At 43.1% G+C, this 24,111-nt stretch overlaps 4 protein-coding genes across 12 annotated transcripts; 2 read left to right on the top strand and 2 right to left on the bottom strand.

Annotated features, from left to right (window-relative positions):
* Window positions 1-1,292: 1,292 nt before the first annotated feature.
* LOC144038818 (proline-rich protein 15-like protein A) lies at window positions 1,293-4,366 on the bottom strand. The gene is made up of 2 exons (XM_077551562.1): window positions 4,020-4,366; window positions 1,293-1,948 (listed from the first exon to the last, which is right to left on the bottom strand). Exon 2 carries the CDS (start codon window positions 1,921-1,923, stop codon window positions 1,612-1,614), a length of 312 nt encoding a protein of 103 aa, XP_077407688.1. The 5' UTR covers window positions 1,924-1,948; window positions 4,020-4,366; the 3' UTR covers window positions 1,293-1,611.
* A 1,158-nt stretch (window positions 4,367-5,524) lies between these two features.
* Window positions 5,525-10,230, top strand: cdk5rap3 (CDK5 regulatory subunit associated protein 3). 2 transcript variants are annotated; one of them, XM_077549766.1, is made up of 14 exons: window positions 5,525-5,677; window positions 5,808-5,853; window positions 6,184-6,315; window positions 6,532-6,632; window positions 6,724-6,772; window positions 6,850-7,028; window positions 7,317-7,453; window positions 7,522-7,666; window positions 7,802-7,897; window positions 8,920-9,007; window positions 9,087-9,175; window positions 9,328-9,533; window positions 9,609-9,780; window positions 10,103-10,230. In XM_077549766.1, the coding sequence occupies exons 1-14, from the start codon at window positions 5,672-5,674 to the stop codon at window positions 10,166-10,168; spliced, it is 1,512 nt and encodes a 503-aa protein (XP_077405892.1). In that variant the 5' UTR covers window positions 5,525-5,671; the 3' UTR covers window positions 10,169-10,230. The 2 variants fall into 2 exon arrangements, with proteins under 2 accessions (XP_077405892.1, XP_077405893.1); XM_077549767.1 differs by having other exon boundaries at window positions 8,923-9,007; window positions 10,103-10,229.
* Window positions 10,231-10,827: 597 nt separating this feature from the next.
* On the top strand, window positions 10,828-20,811 carry nfe2l1b (nfe2 like bZIP transcription factor 1b). 3 transcript variants are annotated; one of them, XM_077549765.1, is made up of 7 exons: window positions 10,828-11,047; window positions 11,884-12,633; window positions 13,950-14,180; window positions 14,704-14,754; window positions 15,006-15,137; window positions 15,576-16,181; window positions 16,539-20,811. In XM_077549765.1, exons 2-7 carry the CDS (start codon window positions 12,085-12,087, stop codon window positions 17,181-17,183), a joined length of 2,214 nt encoding a protein of 737 aa, XP_077405891.1. In that variant the 5' UTR covers window positions 10,828-11,047; window positions 11,884-12,084; the 3' UTR covers window positions 17,184-20,811. The 3 variants fall into 3 exon arrangements, with proteins under 3 accessions (XP_077405891.1, XP_077405890.1, XP_077405889.1); XM_077549764.1 differs by having other exon boundaries at window positions 14,668-14,754; XM_077549763.1 differs by having other exon boundaries at window positions 14,665-14,754.
* Window positions 20,812-21,066: 255 nt separating this feature from the next.
* On the bottom strand, window positions 21,067-23,900 carry cbx1b (chromobox homolog 1b (HP1 beta homolog Drosophila)). 6 transcript variants are annotated; one of them, XM_077549771.1, is made up of 7 exons: window positions 23,824-23,900; window positions 22,455-22,541; window positions 22,281-22,369; window positions 22,052-22,205; window positions 21,832-21,985; window positions 21,662-21,756; window positions 21,067-21,584 (listed from the first exon to the last, which is right to left on the bottom strand). In XM_077549771.1, exons 3-7 carry the CDS (start codon window positions 22,333-22,335, stop codon window positions 21,443-21,445), a joined length of 600 nt encoding a protein of 199 aa, XP_077405897.1. In that variant the 5' UTR covers window positions 22,336-22,369; window positions 22,455-22,541; window positions 23,824-23,900; the 3' UTR covers window positions 21,067-21,442. The 6 variants fall into 6 exon arrangements, with proteins under 6 accessions (XP_077405897.1, XP_077405896.1, XP_077405901.1 ...); XM_077549770.1 differs by having other exon boundaries at window positions 22,281-22,372; window positions 23,714-23,899; XM_077549775.1 differs by having other exon boundaries at window positions 22,052-22,202; window positions 22,281-22,372; window positions 23,714-23,898.
* Window positions 23,901-24,111: the final 211 nt, after the last annotated feature.

Here is a 24,111-nt window from a genome sequence, read left to right as displayed (position 1 = left end):
AAGGGCATTTAACACAATTACACAGATGCCAAGGAAAGGGAGTATTGGGGCCACACAGAAAAGACAAAAACTAAAAAGAAACATTATTAGAAAAAAAGTTGTAATTTTACCAGAATTGAATTGTAGTGTAGCTTAAATTCTGCTACATAAATGGTAATATGTTGACTTGTCCTTTATTATTTTCTTGTAAAATTAATGTTACTGTCTAGTAAATTTTACTACAGTGTTTTTTCTCGCTACATGAATTTATAGTCATATTATTCAATTCAATTTTCAATTCAAATTTATTTTACTCTTTAAAATAAAAGAAATGAAAGAGGACAGAAAAAAAATCTAAATTTTATTAATAACTATAAATAAAATTCTTATTTTCATTCAAGCTCTCCTCATGTTGCTTGGAGTTTATTTCCAAACTTTTTTTTCCTGCAGTATTTAATCTTTAATCTAATTTTAATATTATATTTTTTCTCCAAATTCTAAACCTTTTTTTTTCTTTTCCGTGAGGCCCAAATACACTTTTGTAGATGCCAACACAAAGTGCTATAAACTAACGTAAAGTTTCAATCAATTCTCTTTCTTTGCTAGTACAACTCGTTTCATCCTTAAATGACAAACGTTGGCATTTATTTTTTCAAAATGATGATCAGAATAAATGTTTTTAAACCGTATTTACCTAAAACCCACATTGCAATGTGAGATGACAATATTACTGTAAAGTTTCATACTGTGTGTGTTTTGTTTGTTATTGTTGTTTGGAGCTGTTGAATGTTGAACATTTAATTAGGAAATTGCATCGTAGTTGTACATCTCAAATAATATATTTTCGGACAGTTTGGATTCTTCAATAGAACATTAAATTACACTGAACCTTAACAGCAGTATTAAAATTGAGCACAATATTACTGTTTTGGGATGGATTTTTTTTTATATATATATAAAATATTACTTTACTGTACATGTGCTGACCATACAACACTGGAAAGACCGGTCATTGTCTTCCTTAAGGTTTGAAATAAAAAAAATTCCCTCAGTTGTACTGCAGTCGTTTTTGCTTCATCGCAGATTTTTGTTTTTCATTTTCATTTTTGTGAAAATAATTTATGCATTAAGTGTGGCCAGTAGGTGTCAGTGTATAGCTCCACCTTAAAAGACGAGCTGGATCATGACAGTGGCTCAACTGACCAGTGTCTGCTTACCGTCGCCATGGCAACAGGTGAGGCTTGCATGCGGAGACTTCTTGAGGAGACTTATGTAAGAAAATGTGAAATAAGCACAAAAAACACAGAGGCATTTTTTACATCAACACGTCTTTGTTGGATGTATCAAAAAGAAAATCCACATATCCAATATAGTCTTGTTTGATATGTACAACAATTGTAGATGTTTTTCCACTTGTGTACTGATTGGGTAGCACAAGTGATGAAAGTTTATTACAATAAAACACCCATATTAGAATATTAAAATATCCAAATTGACTGGAGCACATGAAGCTTCTGATGGGGTCTGCAATGTTGGCCCGGCACACGTTGGTCCAAAGTCTTTCAGCCGTTAGAAAATGAGCTGTCCTCCCAAAAGAGGCCACATTTGGTCACCCTAGTTATGTGCTACTTGTCACATCTTGTGGTTCTGCTCAGCCAGGTTCTGCTCCCCGTACAGTTCTGGGTTCTCGGCCAGCGTGGCTCTGACCTTCTTCTTCTCCTTGAAGCGTCCGGAGTGGGACACCTTGACGTGGCGCCCCCTAGTGGCCGACTTGTCCACGATCTTCTCCAGCCTGGCGCTGAACTCGGCCGCCTCCGGAGCGGGCCCGCCGCCTCCAGCTTCTTTGGTGTTGCTGCCCAACTCCGCCGGGATCTCGTACAGGACCTTGGACTCGGACTTCTTCTTGCGGGAGAAGGTGAGCTTCCACCAGCTGGGGTCAGACATGATGGCGGCGGGACAGACGCGAGGCCTAGGGGACACACAGCATGTCATCAGGGTTGTGTGTGTGTGTGTGTGTGTGTGTGTGTGTGTGTGTGTGTGTGTGTGTGTAGGGCCACCCGACTCTTAGCTCTCAGTTGATGAATAAATGAATAATTTAATGAATGAGTATCTTGTGTCTATGTGAGCTGATGTGATGTCACACAAACACCTTTGATGAAGTAACAACACTACACAACACTTATCTAACATTTCCATTCTACTTGACTGATAATCGGCCCGACCTATTATTGGCGCCGGATATTGGGTATTTTGACGAATATCAGTATCGGCCTTTTTCCAAATCTGACGGTCGATATAAAGTCAATTTAAAACCATTTTAATCTCAGGGAGCTATTTATTTACATTTTCAGTTGAGTTTATTATAGATACTATACTATTGACCCTGGGAAGCTTCTGAACCATTTGTTTTTGTTCATAATGTAAAATTAAGAAATGTGAAAGTTTAAAATTTCAGGCATTTTTAAATTTTGGGAAAAAAAATTTGACTGTAGAAAACTTTTCATTTAACTTCCATTTAACTTTTTAAGACATACTGACAACCTTGGGAGCTCCCTGAACGTTTTGTTAGAAATGTAAAAGTATGTCAATTGTCTAAAAAAAAAATATATATATATATACATTTTGAAAAGTGAAAAATTATTCAATAAACATGCAAGATTGCCATTTGTATTTTAAAATATTTTGACGCCAATAGTTTCTTCCCTCCCTTTTTACTGAAAATGAATATCGGCTTCAAATATCGGTGCTCTGCATTACACTCCATTACGCCGTTCCCTGCATTACGCCACTCTTGTCCTCCTCCGCCCTTTGTTGTAGATGGATTAGGAGATTGTTATCGCATGATTGTGTCGTGTCGTGCGTGTTCTACGGCGAAAGAGTGCGCGTATGTTCTCGGTTTCATATGAGCAGCTATGCAAATAGCCAACATGTGCGGCGGTCTTATCAGCGGCGAGCACACCTGTCGGCACAAAGGTCCCAGGTCGTGTTTGATCTGCTGTGTTGACTCCTAAAAGTCGTAAAATGTTTGATTTCTTTTTATGCCGTTCAGCAGGGCAGCGCACCATTCTCAATAAGTCACGTGTGTTTTCGACGCTCAGAGGCATATAAGCCAATTTTATAAGCGATAAGCAGTCAAGAGCCTGGAGTAGAGTGAATTTGTGTAAATGTTGTTTATTTGTTTTTAAGATCGTTTTAAGACTTTATTATTCAACTTAATATATGTTTTTCTAAATATGTTTGTCACCTTGATTCAGGTCCCGCTCTTCGGTTACATTATTATTATTATTATTATTATTAAAAGTTATATCGAAGGGAATTTATATGTTACACTTTTTTGTTCTTGCACTAAAAAATGTTGTGCCCATTGCTATTTTTATTTATTTATTTATTTATTTATTTATTTACTAAATGCAAATGTATGGAACTTAAAAGTTAAATACAGCTGAACTGGACTCAGGCAGTGATTCGACTAGCGATAAAAAGGACAATACAGTAATCAATATTACTGGCAAAAATAGAAAGCCCATAAATGGAACACATTTTATGGGATCCTGGTTAACTTCCGGAACATAACTTTTACAATGCGCATATTTCCTCCTGGCGTGTCGGACCTTTGACTGTTGACTCACGGGAGGCCCAACCACAGTTGACTTTTTAATAAGTTACCGTGTGTGTTCTGTCATGCCTCAACACATCACAGCAGCAGGACAAAACACCCCCAAAAAAGGAACACCACGCACTTCTTTCTTCTTTTTTTGTTGCAAATCACTAACCAGCTGACGGCGACAAAAGCCGCGCCATCACACTGACTTGTACTTTGTGATTGGGACTTTCACTTCATGTTATGATTAGTTGAGTTGGTTGCCATGGTTACAATAGCAACGATCATACAGTGGATACAGAGACAGACAGGCAGAGTGACATTTGATGCAATCGCTCGGTTGTTGTGCAAGGAAAACTATTATTTCGGACCTTCGTGAAGGCAACACCTGGCTTGCTTAATGAGCTAGACGGACAGATAGACAAAACAGCTGCCCTACCTTGCTGGCTGAAGAAGACAAAGACCGCAAAAGTGGTCAGAAGTGACTGAGTGCTGCCATGCTTGAAGCACCTTTTCCCTCTTTTTGTCCTGTCAGGTGAACAGCATCTCTCGTTTAAGTCTGTCTTCTACCAGTCTCACCTTGTCGCCCTTCAGCCACCTGACACACACACACACACACACACCTTGGTCCCGCCCAGCTGAGTGCAGGCGTGTGTGACGGTGACTCAGTGGGACCTTCCTTGGGTCCACGTGGTAGAGATTCCTAAGAGCCCGAGCAGCTTTCCAAAACTGCACATAAATTTCCCTTTATCAGCCTCAAACGCCGCTCGGGCCCTAATGTGGAATTTGGACTCGGAAGAAAGTCATCTTTGTGTTTGGCTTGTCCTACTGTTTCACAACTGGGATTGCACGCACACGCACACGCACACACAAAAGTGCATGTGAATGGAGAGTCTTTTGCATAAGTTGTGCCAGGGCTTTGCATACTTTGCAAGTTTGCCAGAAATTCAAATGAATTGAGCCACTGAGAACTACAGTGAACTCAATTTTTTTGCCATTTTTAAGTTAACTGCAGAAATGTTTAGAGAAATTGGGCATTTTTTTCCCCAGATCAATTCTGGTCTAAATCAAGATTCAAATCCAATTTTGACTTACAGGGGCAGTCCTGATTCATCAGTTCAACATTGGGCCAACTCCTATTTCCAAGATGGCTGCCCCAATGAAACGAGGCTTCACCTCCTGCAAAAGGAGACATGGATGCCAGTGTATCTGCAGTATAAATGAATGTAATTTATAGTCTTTATTTTCTAAAGCCAGTTTACTTCATTTCTTTTAGGCAACCATGATGAAGCTGACCGGAATCCAGTCTATAAAATTCTAAATCACTCTGCTTCAAAATGACAAAAAAAGATAACTCTAGCTCACTGAATGCTAATAGATAAGAAATCCTGCCAAATATTCAAATTTAATTCTGCATATTAAAATTAATGTGAGTCAATACATTTTAAGAGAGGATGAGGGTTTCTGAGTAGGATTTAAAAATAGGATTTCGAGCCAGGTTTGGGGTTACAGCTACAAAGGATTTGAGTTTTTTTTCTCTAACTTCTTCTGTCCCTTTCTTCCTTAAATAAAACCCATACCCTTAACAAAAGAGGGAAAACAACTGGAGGATCATAACCAATACATAAAGGGTGTGTACTGTATGTTGGGTGTGGATGTGGGCAGACAATAACAACAAGGCCATTTATAAAGGCCAGATTACTGATACAATAGCAAAAGGTTTTATCGTTACTTCTAAAAACGTCCTTTATAATTTGGGGTGTCTGGCAACGTATTCTATAAGCAAGAATACATTCGTGGTTAAATACACTTAGAAAAAGGCAATACAAAGTCTTGATGAAGATTTGTCGCCCTCTATTGACAGCTCTTTTTACACGAAAATAAATCCTTAGCCATTCACCAATCAAAGGGCGTTTTCAGGAAAATGAGCTCTGATTGGCGGACTCTTTCGGTAACCTAACAACGCCTCCTCCCATTGGTCCTCGTTCACGTAACGTGTCAAAACCGGATGATGAGAACTTCTCCAGAGAAAACCTTCAAATAAAAATGGAATAAAGCAGTAAACCAGGATTTAACAGAAGAACAGTCATTATGGAGGTATGAGGGATAGAATATCGAGCTCTATTGGCGTTAGCTAACTGATTTAAAGCTCGACACGGTGCAGTTTTCTGCTTCCCTGCTGTATAACGTTATTTACAACTGTCTACAATATTTCTCACTTCAACAGAACGTCCAGAACGTCCCAATTGACATTCAGACCAGCAAACTTTTAGGTAAGGTAAAAAAAAAAAAAGAGAAGCCTTTTGTTACTTAATTATATACTTTCATGGACCTTAGGAAAGTAGTCGATGATGCGTTCAGTGTCGTCACGTAGAGCAGTTTATCCAACCTTCATTGAACCAATGCATAGATTAAAAAAAATCTCATGGTATAACAACAAACAAAATTGTCACAAAAAAGTATAATGTTAAACCCTGAATTGTTATAATGATGTATACACAGGTTAATTGTTTCTTCTGCCATCTAGTGGAAGAAGTTTTAATTGTTGGGGGGTTCATCATTTTCAGACCAAATATTTTAAACCTGAAAATATGTGTTTGCAGACTGGCTGATAGATCGGCGTCACTGCAATCTCAAGTGGCAGAATGCCGTCAAAGAAATCCGAGAAAAGATCAATGTGGCCATGCAGGACATGCCGGAGAACGAAGAGATCAAGCAATTCCTCTCGGGCTCCTGTAGGTGTCTATCCGCCCTGGATCTTGATGCATGGTCACCATATTGCGTTGACGTTGCATGTCGTTTGTAATCAGTGGTTTTGACTTGTGGGTATTTAGTAAAGTAGGGCTACACAGTAGAGTTAAAGTCCACATATTGAAACCGGAGGCAACAGTCATAACAACTATGTATATCACATATATTTATAATAGCCTAATTGACCCTTTTAAACGTAGACATTCACTACTTCCACTGCTTGAGAATCGTGGAGATCCTGAAGGGGACGGAAGAGTCGTCCAAGAACATCTTTGGCAAATATTCCTCGCAGAGGATGAAGGTGAGAAGATCCAAAAGCTGCTGCTGCGGTCGTCTCCTCTGTTGTGAAATGACTTCAAAAGTTTCCCGACGGCTTGGTTGTGTGCTTGCAGGACTGGCAAGAAGTTGTGCGCCTGTACCAGGCAGATAACATCTATTTAGGTGAGTGCAAAATCATTGAAAGATCTCGTCAGAAAAGGGGCAGCAAGTTGATTTATTAATTTATTTATTCATTTCAGCCGAGGTGGCCAGCCTGCTTATTCGCAGCGTGAGCTACGAGGGTCCGGTTCTGAGGAAGCAGCTGGCCAAAGCCAAGCAGCTGCAGCAGGATATGAGCCGGCGGGAGGTGGAGTGCCAGAGCTCGGCCGCCAACCTGCAAGAGCACTACTACGCCGCTTGCAAGAAGTACGGCATCAAGGTGAGTTCACGACGTAGGAGCAGAATTTATTTTAATTTTTTTTTCCTCGTTGCGATTTAATACGTGATTATTTTTTTAAGGTTTACTTACTTTTAACAAGTTTTTTTTAATTTTTTTTTATAAATGTCAATACATTTTTTTCATGTTGGAATTATGGTGGGCTGTTTTAGAATTTTGAGGTAAAAATGAATTTATTCAATTTTGTACTAACGATAACTAAACTGTAGTTAATACATTTTTGAAAAAGTGAAGCGCTGTGAATACTTTCTGTTTCTGTACCTCTCCCAGGGAGACAACATTCCTCGTGAGCTGCAGGCTCTGGTTAAAGAATTACCAGATGTTCTTAACCAAGTGGGGACGGACGCCGCCAGGCTTGAAGAGAAAATCCAACTTTACACCGCTTTCACCAACTTTGTATGTGAGTGGTGAGTACACAGATGGAAAAAAAAAATCCTCCTTTCCCATTCCTGAGCTGAGGAGTACGTGTTGGCAGGTCGGAGCCGGTTCTTCCTATGTTGACGTTCGCGCAGAAGAGAGGGAACGCCACCTTCTACGAGTGGAGGACCGGGAAGGTTCCCGCGGTGATGGAGAGGCCGCTTGTGGAGGACACGCCCGTTGAAGCGCCGGCAGAGGACACGGTAACGACAATTACAATTCACTCACTATGTTATAGCGAACTGTGAATAGTTTTGACTATCAACGTGCAGTAACTGAAACCAAACAGCTTTAGTTATTCAATATTGACACATAAAACATTTTTTTGTGTCATCTAGATCGACTGGGGAGACTTCGGCACTCAGGAGCCGAGCTCTGAAATCACCGTAGAGGACGGGATCGACTGGGGCATCAGTGTGGAGCCCAGCCCTGAGGTTCGATCCACTAAAATAATGACAATAGTTTTGTATTCTATTTTGGAATAAGACCGTAACATAACCAAATGTGGATACTTTCCAGACACAATGTAGATGTCTATTAACTCATTCACTGCCATTGACGGCTTTAAAGGTCAAAAATTAATTTGAACTATTTGTATTAGTTTAACATTTTTTTCCACTTTTGTTAACAAGAGTATCATAACCTAGAATTTTTTATATTGTACATTTAGAACAGATATAAAATTTGTGATTCATTGTGAGTTAACTAGTGAAGTCATGCGATTAATTATGATTACAAATTTTAATCGCCTGACGCCCTAAATTTTTAACAAACTTTTCTTTTTTTAAAGAAAAAGAAAAGATTATTACAAATAATAATAATAATAAAAATAAATAATAAAAAATAATAAAAATAAAAAATAATGTTTTCATCTTTTCTTTTCTTTTTAATTCATTCATTGCCATTGACGGCTATATATGTCAAAATTTCATTCGAACTATTTCTATTAGTTTAACATTTTTTTCCACTTTTGTTAACAAGAGTACGAAAACCTAGAATTTTTAATATTGTACATTTAGAACAGATAGAAAATTTGTGATTAATCGTGAGTTAACTAGTGAAGTTGTGTGATTAATTCCGAAAGATTTTAATCGCTTGACGCCCCTAATTTTTTATAATCTTTTCTTCTTCTTTTAAAAAAAAGTAATTTTAATTATTATTATTATTTGTAATAATCTTTTCTTTTTCTTTAAAAAAAGAAAAGTTTGTTAAAAATTAGGGGCATCAAGCGATTAAATTTTGTAATCATAATTAATCGCATGACTTCACTAGTTAACTCACGATTAATCACAAATTTGATATCTGTTCTAAATGTACAATATTTTTTCCCCCTAGGTTTTCATACTCTTGTTAACAAAAGTGGGGAAAAAAATGTTAAACTAATAGAAATAGTTCAAATTAATTTTTGACGTCTATAGCCGTTAATGGCAGTTAATGAGTTAATGTTGTTTGCCAGCAGGACGGCGGCAGCGGCGATGCGATCGACTGGGGGGACGCCGACGTCGCTCCCGCTGAGATTGCGGTGGTACAAGCAGGAACGGACTGTGAGTGAGCTTCCATTCTTCGCAATTCGACTTGCTTGAATATTTCTGTGTTTGTTAAAGACGTTACATGTCGTCGTAGGTCCCGACGGCGTGGCCAAAGGTAACGATGCCTTAAGCGTGCTGGAGAACGCTCAGTCACGCGGACAGTTCGTCGATGAACTCATGGAGGTGACATTTAATGTTGTCGTTTGATTCAAACTTTTTAAGTTTTCTGACCAATTACATTCAATTGGATAATTTCCCACAACGTACCTCACATTTTAAAACAGTGGTTTGGAAATACCGCCATAAAACCGCACCCTGTTCCTGTCGCCATGCAGCTGGAAGCGTTCCTCAGACAGCGTCTCACCGAGATGGGCCAAGAGAGCGACGTGGTGGCCATGAGTCAGTTCCAGTCGGCGCCGCGCGTCATCCAAATCCAGAGCACCCAGCACATTCGCGGCATGCTGTCGGAGGTTCAGGACCTGCTGGGCCGGCTCACGTCGCTCCAGATGCAGCACCTCTTCATGATCCTGGCCTCGCCGCGGTATGGCGTCACTGCGCTGCAAAAAATGGTCATTGACAAATAACCCAAAACTAAACAATAAACGCTTGCGTGCAGGTACGTGGAGCGCGTGACAGAAGTTCTGAGGCAGAAAATGAAGCAGGCCGACATTCTGGAGCTGAAGGCCATCAGCATGGTGGAGAAGAGGCGGGAAGCTTTGGAGGAACAGTCCAGGCTGGAGCCTCGCGTCGACCTGCTGGCAGAACGCACACAGGAGCTCAAAAAAATGGTAATCGCATTTTTGTGTGAATGCTGAGGAAATGGATCACTCTAATGCTTCAGTGCAGAACCCGTTAGTCATCTCATCGTTTTATTTATTGCATCACTCATGGCTCTAAGACCTTTGAAAAATAGTTTTTTTTTTTTGGGTGTTGTTGTATTGATCTTCACAACGGAATATGATAAGAATATAGTAATACAAACATTCCGGAGTTATTATTGCTGCATACAATAATCTAAATGGCATTTATGTATTAAAATGTTCTATACGCCCTAATGTTTGTCATAAAGTGCTGCTCACTGTATTTCACTATTTAATCTATTTCTTACAGATTGAAACTGACATTTCCAAGCGCTACAACAACCGGCCGGTCAACCTGATGGGCGTCGTCATATAGAGAGTTTAACCAGGACAAAATAAAAGTTTTATTTCAGTTAAAAAGTCGTGTCAAGTATGTTCTGTCGAGCTTAAAACTGTAGCAGTCTGTGTGTGTCCAAAACAACGAAGATTCAAACCCTTAACCGATGGGAGACGTGCTAACCACTTAATCTGTGTTTCTGAACCTTTATTGAGCCAAGCCACATATTTTACATTAGAAGTATCTTAATTATCTTGCTTTATTTGCAGTCATTTGTGGACCAAATAACCAAAATGAGATTGTGTTGGTTGGAACTTACGGCACTATCACGCAGTGTGCTGTGTCCAAAATAGCTCTACAATAATTCTGAATGTATAAACAGAATTGTAACAAAATAAAATGAAACTACTTTTGTCATTATAACAAGACAAAGAAAATACCATCACGGCTTAATAAGGTGATGACAAAGCGGCCAGAGCAGTAACATATTGCACTGAATTACATCATGTTGAATGAAATAACAGAAAATCCAACACAAAATATGAGTCATGTGAAAGTAAGATTAGCATCTGTTTTTCTTAAAAGGAAAGAGTTCTGCCTCGTGACGTGTATGGCCTGATGATATTTATAAATCCGTGGAGGGGAATTTCAGTCGGCTGATGATAGCTGGCGACTAGAATGTTCTACGCATGCGCGTTGTGAAAGCGTGTTTTGGTGTCAAGCGCCGCGGCTAGGCTAACGCTAGCCGGAGCAGCTAGCAATTCTGCAAGTCATGCTGGGCCATCCAACAAGGGAAGGCTGGGAGGGTTGAGCTAAATGGGACGACGGCAACACTGAACTTTTGACCAAGCTGGATTGTAATTGTGGCGTTTGTGGACTTTGTGACATGGAGACTTAACATAAAAATATCTTCTTGACGTAAGTACTAAATCAGTGCTTTTAAATGCGTATGCCGGTACATGGACCACAGCAAACGACGTCATGACAATAGAAAGCGCTTATGTGAAGAGATAATATTTATAAGTGGATAATATTTATGTGTTTCAACATTTAAATAACTTATTCAGTCAACTAGTTTGGGGAGTATTTGCTATTTTGACAGGAAAAAGTAGCCCGACGAGGCTAACCGCAGCGTGACAGCTGCGAGTTCCAATAGAAGTTGAGACTTTTCTAGTCCCGCCCACGCTTCGATTCTCATTGGCTGCTGACGGCTGCACTGTCGCGTCGCTTCCGCGTTTGGGCTTCGGCGAATGGCTGACACGTCACGTCAATCACCACTTGTTGCTAGGGAGATTGTTTGATGCTAAAACGTCGAATCCAGTGAAGACGCCTTCACGTTGTTTTTAAGGGGGAACAAAATCAAAGTGAACTTGATACGTACACGACGAAACGACTCTATTGCGTGATTTGTTTACAACGTGATACCTTTATGTACGTTAGGCGTGTTCAAAAATACAAGGCGGCTAAGAGCTAACCACCAGGAAGGAGAGGAGAGGAGGGAGGGACCTCGTCTGCTGTTCGGCCAGCTTTCACCTTCAGCCACACTGCAAGAAGTTGTTGTCCCGTCAAGGGTGGGGTGGGTGATGCTTAAACCGCTCCTCGGTTCAGTAATAGGAAAAAATGACAGCGATGTTGTTGGGAGTTGTCTGCGGCGTGCCGTCCTGCCGGCCTGTCCTCAAATGTAGCCGAGCATTGAAGAGACGTCTGAAATGTCTGCTGCCTCCTCACAGCTCTGTGGTTGTTTCTCTCGCCAGGAAGATGACAATCATATGAAGAAGGAAAGTGGACTCTCTCTCACAAGTGAAAACGTTTGTCCCATCCCAGAGCTGAAAACGTTTCCCCCTGGACTCTCCCCAGCTAATGTTCAAGCTCTTTAGTTCTCCTGTACTTGTCTGTTCAAGGTCCCATTTTTGTTTTTATTTTTACTTTCACCTTTTTGTTCCTTTTGTAAAGAAATGCTTTACCTGAAAAAGTACTTCACAGAGGGCCTGATTCAGTTCACCATCCTTCTGAGTCTGATTGGGGTGCAGGTGGACGTGGACACCTACCTGAGCAGCCAGCTGCCACCCCTGAGGGAGATCATCCTGGGCCCTAGCTCAGCCTACACGCCCACTCAGTTCCACAACCTGCGCAACACACTGGACGGCTATGGCATTCACCCCAAGAGCGTGGACCTGGACCAGTTTTTCGCCACCCGCCGCTTACTGAACCGGGTGCGCCAGCTGGATCGCCTCTCCGTGCCCAGCCCAGAGCTCGACACTTGGCTGGTGCACCGTGACGCCGAGAGCGGCCAGGCGGGCAGCGCCAGCATCGCCCTGGACAATGGGGGCGGCCTCGAGGACGTGAACGACCTCGACGCTGCCCCGGCCATGAGGGGGACCGGAGGAGGTGAAGGGGGGCCGCCTGAGACAACTTACAACCTCAACATAGCCGACGGCAACCTCGGGGCGGTGGCGTCCGACGGTGACCAGCGGCAGGACAACAACGACGACCTCAGCAAAGAGGTACTTGGGAAATATTTCATTCATGTTTCTCATATCATCATTCGGGTGAGCTGGAGTGTTTCCCAAATGACTTTTAGGCCAGGGCAAATGGAGACAAGCAAGCATTCATAGGCACATTTACAACAATGGGCAGTCCGGCAAAAACTCATGCAAGCATGGGGGGGGGGACATGCTCCCCTCTGAGTTAATGAGCCAGAGCCCCGATTTGAACCCAGAGCCTCAGAATCGTGTGAATAATCTTATTAATAGCATATTTTTCCTAGAAGAATGCTCATATTATTGCAGTACACAAAGTGTATCTGTAGCCATAATGAAGCAAGACTCCATTTTGGTCACATTAGCATAGCGCTAATATCATGTTAACATCAGCTGATTTGATGCTTCTAGAACTTTAAAAGATCACGTTGCCTGCTTTCTGGTTCTCAGTCACAGTACATTAATATAACAAATCTGCATTTCTTCGGCACACCAGAAGGCGCAGCACAATGTCTACAATATTATAGAGTGCTATTTTTATCTTTTTTTTTATTTTTTAGGATGCTGGACTAGATATAGCATTTCCATTCATTTTGAGTTACCAGTGTTAGACATTATTAACATTTTAATTATTTATTCCATATATTAACCATGTTGAAATACTTTATAGATGTGAAGTAGGTAAAATAGTGTTGAACTCGGTATAATTTGTCCTTAACCTAAGCTGGTACACCTTGTTTGGTCTAAAATTCCCTCTCAGTGTTTACGCACACACATTCTCTTCGTGGGAGCGTACTCTGCTTCGGGGGGCCCCACACACACACCACTGACTCTGTTCGCATCATCACTCACGGCCACTCTAGATTTTGTTTTGGGAAAAAGTACCCTGAGAGTATATTTTGTCTAAAAATGAAAACAGGTGCAGTCTGTGTACGAAAATAATATTATGTAACATATTGTGTGAGAACCAATCTGTTCTACTCATTCTTAGTAGGAGAGAGGCGGTTTACTTTACTATAAGAAGCCCTCTTCCCCGAGGGAGGGGGCATATGCGCACTCTGAAAATTTCACCTCATACGTGATGTTCAGTGTTGTTGCCGTGACCGGAGAATTCTGTTTAATAAATCATCCTTGCAAGGTGTTTTTTCTTACAAGAAATCTGTCTTCAAAATTTTGGAACACGCAAAAGAGGACAAATAATTAGCCTCTTTCACCAGCACTGTCTAGAAACAAATTAAACTTGTATCTTAAGGCACCACTGTGTCTGGAATAATATGAGGTGAATATACACTGACGTGTCAACGTGCATTGTTACATGTGTAGTAACTCTCGTATCGCAGGACATCGACCTGATTGACATCCTGTGGCGACAGGACATCGACCTGGGCGCCGGCAGGGAGGTGTTTAACTACAGCAGCCGGCAGAAGGACAACGAGGAGGACAAGCCGCGCCCGGCCCAGGAGAGCAAGGACAACAACGAGGAGCAGCAGCGAGAAAGCTGGAGGAACGACGTTAACCTCCAGACGCTTCGCACTGTGGACATCGAGACGGGCGAGAGCATCCCGCAGCAGGTTATATAGCCTTCGCCATCCAATAATGGTGCCAAACTGTTATTTTTAAATTATTGCACATGAAAGTTGAAAACAGTTCGATGCCTTCCACCTGCAAGTTTGAAATTGTAAACCGCTTGGGAAGCGTAACCCACTTCCAAAGATATAAATAAATATGTGCAAAGTATAACCAAAGAGTCTCAAGTCAGCAACACAGTCAGCAATTTAAGGGAGGAATGTGATCATGTTAGCTTTTTCGCGCACAATACGACACCTCCTCCTGGCTTGCAATTTAGTCCTGGACCAAACTTGCATATAACCAACATTTGTTTGCGCTATTATTTGACCCAAGTATTAATCGGTTGTATAAGGATCTGTACCGGGAGTGGTGTCGATTTTCTGTGCCCAAGCCAATTCCAACTCCCTGCATCTTTTGTGTCACGTACATCTCAGTCGCCTCACGATTTCCACTCATTTTCCACTTTGTGGTGTGCATGTTGTTCAGCAGCCTGCTGCGGGCTCACAGACCTCCCTGTCTCTGCAGGAGTGCTTGAGGCTGCTGGAGGCCACGTTCCCTTTCGGAGAAGATCCTGAGGTAAAGACGGCCACGTTAAACGCGCACTGAACGGCCAAACTAGATGAAACTGGACAATCACAAAACAAATTACTGCAGTAAAAAAAAAAAAAAAGTGACCCTATAGTTCCAAAATGAGGGAGTGGCATATTTTATTTATTTTTTTAAATGGCGTCTAGTCGGGTCCATGTGAACGTCTCTTCTTTGTAAGAAAACACAGTGAAAGATTTTTTTTTTTTTTTTTACCTCATCCTTTTTCTTTTTTTTTTTAGTTTCCCACCCCGGCCGCGCCACCCGAAGTGGCGGCGCCCGGCGCAGAAGCTCCGTCCACGTCACAGGGCCTGGCGCCTCAGCTGGACCTGGAGCAGCAGTGGCAGGACATCATGGCCGTCATGGAGCTGCAAGTAGGCAAAGCTTAAAACGTTCATCATTACACGACCATGAATTGACCATTCAAACTTGCGTATTCCGTCATTTGCTCAAAGGCTCCAGTTGATATTGATAACCCAATGAGGAGATATTTTGTGCTAAAAGACCTGAACCTCAAAAGAGTACATGGCAATAGAGAAATAAATTACTGTACTTCAGTTAGACTAGGACATGTGAAATATGGCATTAAGTCCTCCTCAGCAGTAGTTGGCGCTATACTGTGGCAGTTTGACACATTGTGAATCATCTGCATCAGAAAGAAAGGTGGGGTTTTTTCACCGTGTTAAATGAAATTTTACATCAAAAGTACTACAGGTATCGGTACTGACTCGTACTGGGATCAGTATGAACAAACGTATAAAACATCCCTAATTAAAATTATTTAAATGTAATATGCCATTTTGTGTCAAAAGGCCATGGACGTGAACAACAGCAACGCAGGATGCGGCATTGACTTTGGACTCGCCCCGCCGGCAGCGCCGATCCACCAGGACGTGAGCCTCCACCAGGCCTCGGCCGGCTGCAGCCAGGAGTTCCCTCCGGTTTTCCCGCCTCACCTGGATTCTGCTGGCGGGGTGCGAGCGTCCTCTAGCAACTCCAGCCATGTCAATGCCACCTTCGGGACCACCAATCTCACCGGACTATTTCTGCCCTCGCTCCTCAACGCCACCGGTGCCAACGTTACCATCCCGGTGGACCCGTTCGGTGGGCTTCTGGAGGAATCCATGCTGGATGAGATCAGCCTCCTGGACTTGGCCATGGAGGAGGGCTTCAGCCACGCTCAGGCCTCGCAGCTGCGGGAAGAGCTGGACTCGGACTCGGGGCTGTCCCTGGACTCCAGCCGCAGCCCGGCGTCCCCCAGCAGCTCGGAAACATCCTCCTCCTCATCTTCGTCCACCTCGGCCACCTTCTCGGAGGAGGGCGCCGTGGGCTACAGCACCGCCGCGTCCGACTCGGAGGAAGGAGCCGTGGGCGGGTACCAGCCGGAATACAGCAAGCTGTGCCGCATGAGCTTTCAGGTTGACTTTTCATTTCAAATCATTCATTTGGTATTGCGCTTACCTTCATTCCAGTCGGGGGGTAAGCTGTAGCCAATCCCAGCAGGCGGTGTGCACCCTGGACTAGTCTCCGGCCAATTTCAGTTGTTGGAAGTTTGAATCACTTTATTTCTTGGTGTCCAATGTCTAGGCAGACTTAATTGTGATTGGCTGATAAACAGTCCAGGGTCCACCCCGCTGCTCAGCCCATCGACTGGGATAGCCTCCAGTTTAGCCTAATGAGGAAAAACATGGATGGATGGATGGCAAATTTCCCTTGTGAATGAGTAAAGTACATCGATTTGTCTTGCTGTCTCTCATTCCTATCTGTCCATCCAGGACAACTTCCACGGCCTCCCGCAGTTAGGAGGACTCAACCACAACCACACCTACAACCTACCGCTCGGGACCTCTTTCACCGAGCACCCGGAGCTCCCGAAGAAGCAGAACACCAAGAACTCCAAGCTTCCCCCTCCAACATCCGAGCTCCTGGACAAACACTCGAACCGGGACGAGCGACGGGCCCGCGCCATGAAGATCCCCTTCACCAACGACAAGATCGTCAACCTCCCCGTGGAGGAGTTCAACGAGCTGCTGGCCAAGCACCAGCTGAGCGAGCCGCAGTTGGCCCTGGTCCGCGACATCCGCCGGCGCGGCAAGAACAAAATGGCGGCGCAGAACTGTCGCAAGCGCAAGCTGGACACCATCATCAACCTGGAGGAAGGCGTGCACCAGCTCAGGCGTGACAAAACCCGGCTACTCAAGGAAAAGATGGAGTTCCTTCGCTGTATCCGGCAAATGAAGCAGAAAATGCAGAGTCTGTGCCAGGAGGTTTTCGCCCAAGTCCGGGACGAGCAGGGCCGGCCCTACCCGCCCAGTCGATACTCGCTCCAGTACGCCGCAGACGGGAGCGTTCTGGTGGTACCGCGCACCGAGCAGAACCGGCCCAGGCCGGACAAGAAGCCCAAAGACAAGAAGAAGTGAGAGCGCCAATCTTGTAGGGGACTTTATGAACACGCGATGGAGGCAAGGCCCGCCCACCTGCCCGCGCTTGACTTCCCGCGTTCGTTTGGCCCTTTTTTCATTCCGCTCCTCGTTATTTTCCCTCGCTTGACCACTCATCTTTCCGGATTTCCGAGGCGGGGAAAGGGAACGCTAGACTTTTGTAAGAGGTAGCTTTTGCGGAGGACGAATCGGTCATCCAGGGAAGTTGTGAAGGTCCGGGTTTGTTTTTCGCAGAGGACCCGGAGCTCCTCAAGAACTTCCGCCTCGTCACCTAAGATCAAGAGCAAGTGCTTGAACCAGGAACAAAAGCCAAGCCATGAAGATCGACTTCTCTAAAGACATGATCATCAAGACCCAAGAATGAGATGATTAAGAGCTAACATTGGGATAATCAAGATCCGGCATTGAGATCATCAAGGTCCCAACAACAAGATCATCAACCTCCTTGTGGGGGCGGGGCTTCATCAAGCTTCTGGCCAAGAACTAGAGCTGCTGCTCCTCTTTCCCCTTGCTCTTCGCTTGACCACTCATCCTTCCGGACTTTTCAGGCGGGAAAAGGAAATGCTTAGTGGAGGCCGGTTGAAGGGCAAATACGAGTCAGCGCGAAAAGTTCTGAAGGTCTGCGATCACTTTCACCGAGCACCTGCAGAACCCTAAAAGCTTCAAGCTTCCGGACGCTCTTTTCCGATCACAAAATCATCAATATCCCCGCGGAGGAGTTCAACGAAAGCATCTGCTCCTGATTTCGCTCGACCGCTCATCTTTCCGGATTTCTGAGATGGGGGGGAAGGATGGCGAAGTGTCTTTGGGTCAGGAAGTCCGCCGAGGGTTTGAGGAAGTAGTGCTGCCTTGCACCAATGTATCCACGTGTTATTCTTCTTCTAGATTCCCATCCACATGTACCGTCGTCTCCAAAAGGTTGGGCTTGATGCGCTCTGCTGACATTGACTCTTCATAATCTCTAGTCCAGGGGTTCTCAAGCTTTTTGGGTTCAGGGACCCCTTACAGGGGAGAATTATTTTTGCAATGACCCCTTCATAATCCTACCACCAATCAAACAGTGTAACTCATCATAAACCTTCCAACCTAGATATTTAAGACTGTTAGTACAAGGGTGTCAAACTCAAGGCCCTTGGGCCACATCTGGTCTGCCATATTTTATTTTTTTTTGTCGCGCACTTCTTGTTTCTTCCTAAATAGATTTTGTTTTTGCATACAATCTGTACAGAAATTGCACTTTTATGCATAGTTTTACGAGCATTTATTTTCATCAAGACCTTTAAAAACTCAAGCCCCTTTATTTGCGGTTATCCGGCGCAATTGCGATTAGCTAGCTAGTAGGGGGTGTGCCAAAAAATCGATTCTCATAAGAATCGCGATTCTCATTTAGTACAATTCAGAATCGATTTTATTTGAATTATTTTATACTGTCTTTCCTTTGTTTGTGTGTGCCTTTATTGGGAGCACTGTTCATGTTGTACCCGAGTTGGCCACTGAGGGGCAGTGTGGTTCCACGCGCTCGGATACACTTAAGTTGTAGCCACATAGGGAGTAGAAGGAAAAAGTCACGATCAAGTTATTCCAATAAGTTGTTTTTTTTTGCAGCGTGGAGCCGTTCTTTTGAGTGATAAAAGTGCCGCGAGCAGCGCGCTAATTAGCATTAGCGAGTCAGACTGGAGTAGATCATTACGACTCCTTAAACAGCTATAAATCGGAGCAAAAATCATTGTCAATCAAATCATTTTGAATCAAAAATCGATTCTGAATCGAATCGTGAGACATTCAAAGATTCCCACCCCTACTAGCTAGCTAGACCTAACAGCCCACAAATGCAGCTTTTCGAATAGCTCAAACTAGAGCGCCTCATTGTCTGCCCTGGGCGCGCACACTATGCGGCCTGCGACTTAGTTTGACGCACCCGGGGTCCAATAAAGGAACTTATCTCGACTGTCGCTAGCTAACATGCACTGCTTACACTTACAACATGGCTACAAACGGGAGCTAGTTTACAAAAGCACGTTGGCGCTTGCTAATTTTGCGACTTTTCCTGACTCCTCTATAGTGATTATTCACAATCATATCAGAGCTTTTAATTGGCCCACAAAGGAAATGGAGGCACTTAAAATGATACGTCCAAGCTATTGCTAATTTCCGCCTCACCTAGAGTGGTCCAGGGAACCCAGTTTGAGAACCACTGCTGTAGTCTACGCAAGCCAACTTTAAATTCAAAGTCTGCACTTTTTTCCTCCCGTTTTTAAATGTAATCATCAGATCAGGACGAGGGGAGCGCCGGAAGGTTTTTGAAAGGAACCTCTTGCATCCATCTCAAATCTTACGGCCTGTTCTTTGGGTGAGTGTGGTCATTGTGTGTGCGTGCGTGGCGGTCAAACTACTGTAGTCAGGAATGTTGTGATGCTCTCATCATCGAGGGATGCACTGAAAAGATGTCATTTGAGGTCCTGAAAAGAAACAAGCATGTGGGGGGAGGAAGAGTGCGGAAGCTTCACACACGAGATGGTGGGTGGATGTTGGGTCGTCATTTAGATGCGCACAAAATATCCGGTTGTGGCCATGAAATACTCATTTATGGGTTTGAATAACTAATGTTTGGGCTAAGCAAATGGCGCGCACCTTCACTAGAAACTAAAATGTCCTCTCTTAGTTTCTTGGGAAAGCGCACTTCATTTGCCTAGCACGGATGGTATGTATATTGTGCGGCCATTCTAGCTACTCATGGCCACAAATGTGAATTTTGTGCATGTTATACGCAATTAGTGGCCACAAAGTAGTCATTTATAGCCACAAGTTTGCCATTTGTGCTTGTTAGACCTAATTTGTGGCCACAAATAAGCATTTGGTGTGCATGTTAACTCATTCACTGCCATTGACGGCTATAGACGTCAAATTCATTTGAACTATTTCTATTAGTTTTAACATTTTTTTTTCCCACTTTTGTTAAGAGTATGAAAACCTAGAATTTTTTATTGTACATTTAGAACAGATATAAAATTTGTGATTAATCGTGAGTTAACTAGTGAAGTCATGGGATTCATTATGAAAAATTCCTCATTTTTGTGTGCAAATTTTTTTTTTTTAAAAAAGTATATCTTTTTTATCTTTTTTTTTTTAAGATCAAGAATTAGGGGCGTAATGCGATTAGTTTTTAATCATAATTAATAACATGACTTCACTAGTTAACTCACAATTAATCACAAATTTTATATCTGTTCTAAATGTACAATAAAGTTTTCATACTCTTGTTAACAAAAGTGGGGAAAATGTCAAACTAATAGAGATAGTTAAATGAATTTTTTTTACCTCTATAGCCGTCAATGGCAGTGAATGAGTTAAAGCTAAATTGTGACCACAAAGAGTTTTTATTTTATTTTATGTTTGGGCCTCCTTAGAAGATTAAAAGAGGGCGCGAAAGCATTTCCCCTCGCTGTCACCCAACTTTTGCATCCTGCTAAAACTTAAGCACTTTTTATTTGTCTGTCCTGTAAATATTTGTGTCAACCCCTCGCCACCTTTTGATTTAGATGTAGTTCCATGTTTGCTGGCAATCAACATTTGTTTTTATGGATTAATAAAAGTGTTTTTATTTCCAGCCGTTGCATTCGGTGCTTTTAGTCGTATCAAACTAAAGCCGAGGGCTCCGGTAAAGTTTCGCAACTAGTTGACCTCTACGAAACTAGGGATGTTGTGAAAATCAAACCCTGGTCTTGTCGCTGAATGTGCTTACTTTGGAACTCAGAAAACCATACATGTCTAAAGACACTAATTTAGTCTCCTGACAGAAATTGAGGGCCCCAATCAAATATTTTATCACAGTGCAACTGATGACCAAGCTGAGACAAAGGCGTAACAAAAAGTGTATTTATTGTCCAAAAATGACAGCAAGACATGGAAAACCAACAATAACCATCACCAAGCACAAAAAGTCATCATGGCAAAACGATCCATCAGAACACGACTGCTAAGATGCGAGGAAGAAAAAAAAAAAAAAAACGCAAAATGGCACATAATGATAAAAGTTGTGAAGTAACAATGTTAACACTGCATGGACACGATGTCAAGCAGGAGGATGACCTTCTAAACACAAAAAAAGCACAACCAACGTTGGACTAACCATGACGTTTAATTAACCCCAGTCCCTCCCTTTAACCTCAATGACACCCACCCGCCCCTCCCTCCCTCCCCTCGGAATCCAACTTCAAAACTTACATTATTTTTTAATTTTAGTTTTTCTCATCTTTTTTCTCATCTTCACTGCGGTACGAGTGCCAGGTGAGCCGCTCCTCGTAGAAAGAAATGACCACCTGCGGACATTTGACATTGGCTTCCTTGGCTGGAACCAGGTCTGCTTCGTCAGAGTTTTTCCTAAAAAAAAAAAAAAACATTTAAAAATGGCTTAATTAAAAAAAAGTAGCTGGTGAAATGTCATGTTGGGTACGAACCACTTCATGAGGAACATGAGCTCTCCCGTTGAATCGGTGGCTCCGATGATTCTCTCCGGGTCCAAACCTCTGGCAAAGCCCCTCAGCTTCTCAGTCTACGACAAACCAAAACATTTAAGACCAACCCCACAACAGAGAAAAATCTGCGATAGACAAAAAAAATAACTTGCATCATCTTTCTTCCTCTTCGCTTTACTTTCTTCTCCGTCGCCATCAGCGGCCGCCTTTCGTTTGCCTTCGTGCGCCGACTTCTGTGACTGGAGGAACTCTGCGATGAGGTCGGGACAGTCCAGGTTGTCCTCGGGCTCCCACGTGTTGTCTTCCCTACGCAAAAACGTGCTGGGATTTAGCAGCGGGGCCAAAACCGACAACCCAACTTACGCAACTCACTCTGAAAATCCTTTCCACTTGAGGAGGTACTCCACCCTCCCTTTGACCACCCGCCGATTTAGGACCTTCTCCACTACATACTCCTCTTCCTCCTCCTCTTCCTCCGCTGCTGCTACATCGTCCGCCTTCTCGGCTGCCGGCTGCTTGCTCTCTGCTGGGCGGCAACGTGCACGTTAGCGTTTATATAATTGCGGTGGAATAAAACAGCTGGATGATAAGAGCGCCGCACCCGAAACTTCTGTAACACTGGGACCATCGTTGGGGGTTTCCGTAGTCAGGCTCATACTCAACAGGTAGACCTGGAGACCAGCGGGGGTCCTGCTCAAAGAGATAAGAATAGTAGTACGGTAACTGGCCCGGAGAAAATGTTTGGAAGTGTTTCAGTCAGCTTTACTTGACTTACTTCACAACGCGCAGCAGTTCGTAGACAGCAAACAATTCTTCAGAAAGATGTTTTAACGCCACTCCCGGTTGAAGTGTACTGTCCCCCCTCAAAAATAAAATAAAGCAGCTTAGTGAGCTTTCATGTATATCAACACATCTGCATTATACTGCTCCCTGGTGGCCGGTTAATTAACTGCTAATATTGGGGCAGCACATTGACGGTACAAAGGACAGTCTTCTTTGTGATTTATTGTGTGAGGAATATGCTGCCCCCTGGTGGCCACGGTGTGCGCACCAGAAGGGCCAGCACAATGTCGATGGGTCTTGAAACATGAAAGCATGACGTAAAAACTAGGGACGTAACGATATCCAAACATCATGATACGATATGAAGGGCGGCGATATTTAAATAAAAGATCACAATATTGAAGAAAAAAAAAACACTAAAGAACTAGCCACCAGGGGGTGCTAGAACACAAATTGAAACTTCTTTTTAAAACCTGTTTATCATGTCTCCCACAAGCCTGATGATCCTCAACTGTGTTAACGGGGGAGACATGGAAAACAGGTATTCAAAGACCGGGGCTGAGAACCAGTGTTCTATGTTATTAATGTATGTTTTTATAAATGACAACAATATTTGGTCATATTCCTATTATTAAATATGACCCTGGTCGAAAAAACAGACTTAAAAATAAAAAATAAAGTATGCATGCGTGTTCCAAAACGCTGCAAGCAACCACCTGTTTAAGCATTGTATGAGAACAACAACAGAAGCATCAGCTATTTGGGAACAAATAAAGTGCCGGGGAAATCCATCGCCTGGTATTAAAACAGGAAACAAGCGGTTCCTTCTCTTGTTTTGATTTTGCGTTTAATGTGGTCACGTTGCGCAACGGTCGCCGCTCAGTCGCGTGAAGAATCAACAGGCAAGCACGACAAAGCAATGCCTGCAGGAAGCGGCTAGCATGGAGGGAGCGTTCCATCCTCCATATTGTGTTGTGCTGCCTTCGCCTCCAGCCGACTCGAAATGCACCGCGTCGTTTTATCCTCATTTTGGATTTTTACATTTATTTGTATTTTTTGGGCAATGAAAGCGGCCTCTGTGTGATGCGATGATGTGACGCTGAATGAAAATGTGCTAATTCAAGTGGCTAACGGCTAGGCGTGCTTGGTTTCTGTCTACCTCTCTTCAGGCGCACGCACGCACACACACTCACAAGCACACACATTGTATTTAAAGCACTCGTTTTTGGAGGGAAAAGAAAAGCGACTCACCGCTGACACAATTGTTTTTTTTTTAGAGCTCCGTCCGAAACGGATCACAGCGCCACGCAAAGCTTTTATTCGAGTCCAATAATGTTGGCGTTTGACTGTGTTCCCCCTACCTGGTAGGTAACACGGCGCGGCTAGCGTTTAGCTTGGCTGATGTCGCCTAGCGTCTCCGCCCCTTTTTTTCGTCTGAGACGAGTAGCGAAAGTGAGATGCTTGGCGCATGCGCAATGGCCTTTCACTGGGCTCAAAACAAAAAACAAAATACTGCAGAAATGTTATTCATATTTTATTGGGTTGTGCGGTTTTATTGTCAAGTACAGTATGTGCATGTTTTATTTATAAAACAATGAAAACAGTGACAGTTGTTTTTAGCCCATCGCTTCCTTATTCACCACCAATCA

The sequence above is a fragment of the Vanacampus margaritifer genome, chromosome 18 (genome assembly GCF_051991255.1).
Source record: "Vanacampus margaritifer isolate UIUO_Vmar chromosome 18, RoL_Vmar_1.0, whole genome shotgun sequence".
Lineage (NCBI taxonomy): Eukaryota > Metazoa > Chordata > Actinopteri > Syngnathiformes > Syngnathidae > Vanacampus > Vanacampus margaritifer.
This window is presented reverse-complemented; position numbering and strand designations above follow the sequence as displayed.

Bases quoted from the DNA above. Each gene is read 5' to 3' on its own strand.
- LOC144038818 (XM_077551562.1), bottom strand. From the start codon at position 1,923: ATGTCTGACCCCAGCTGGTGGAAGCTCACCTTCTCCCGCAAGAAGAAG.
- cdk5rap3 (XM_077549766.1), top strand. The intron at 5,854-6,183 runs GTAAGGTAAAAA...ATGTGTTTGCAG, and splicing joins TCAGACCAGCAAACTTTTAG to ACTGGCTGATAGATCGGCGT. The intron at 9,781-10,102 runs GTAATCGCATTT...TATTTCTTACAG, and splicing joins CACAGGAGCTCAAAAAAATG to ATTGAAACTGACATTTCCAA.
- nfe2l1b (XM_077549763.1), top strand. From the start codon at position 12,085: ATGCTTTACCTGAAAAAGTACTTCACAGAGGGCCTGATTCAGTTCACC. The intron at 14,181-14,664 runs GTTATATAGCCT...CATGTTGTTCAG, and splicing joins GCGAGAGCATCCCGCAGCAG to CAGCCTGCTGCGGGCTCACA. The intron at 14,755-15,005 runs GTAAAGACGGCC...TTTTTTTTTTAG, and splicing joins CTTTCGGAGAAGATCCTGAG to TTTCCCACCCCGGCCGCGCC.
- cbx1b (XM_077549771.1), bottom strand. From the start codon at position 22,335: ATGAGCCTGACTACGGAAACCCCCAACGATGGTCCCAGTGTTACAGAA. The intron at 21,757-21,831 runs GCAAGTTATTTT...GGTTTGTCGTAG, and splicing joins CGAAGAGGAAGAAAGATGAT to ACTGAGAAGCTGAGGGGCTT. The intron at 21,585-21,661 runs GTTCGTACCCAA...TTTTTTTTTTAG, and splicing joins CTCATGTTCCTCATGAAGTG to GAAAAACTCTGACGAAGCAG.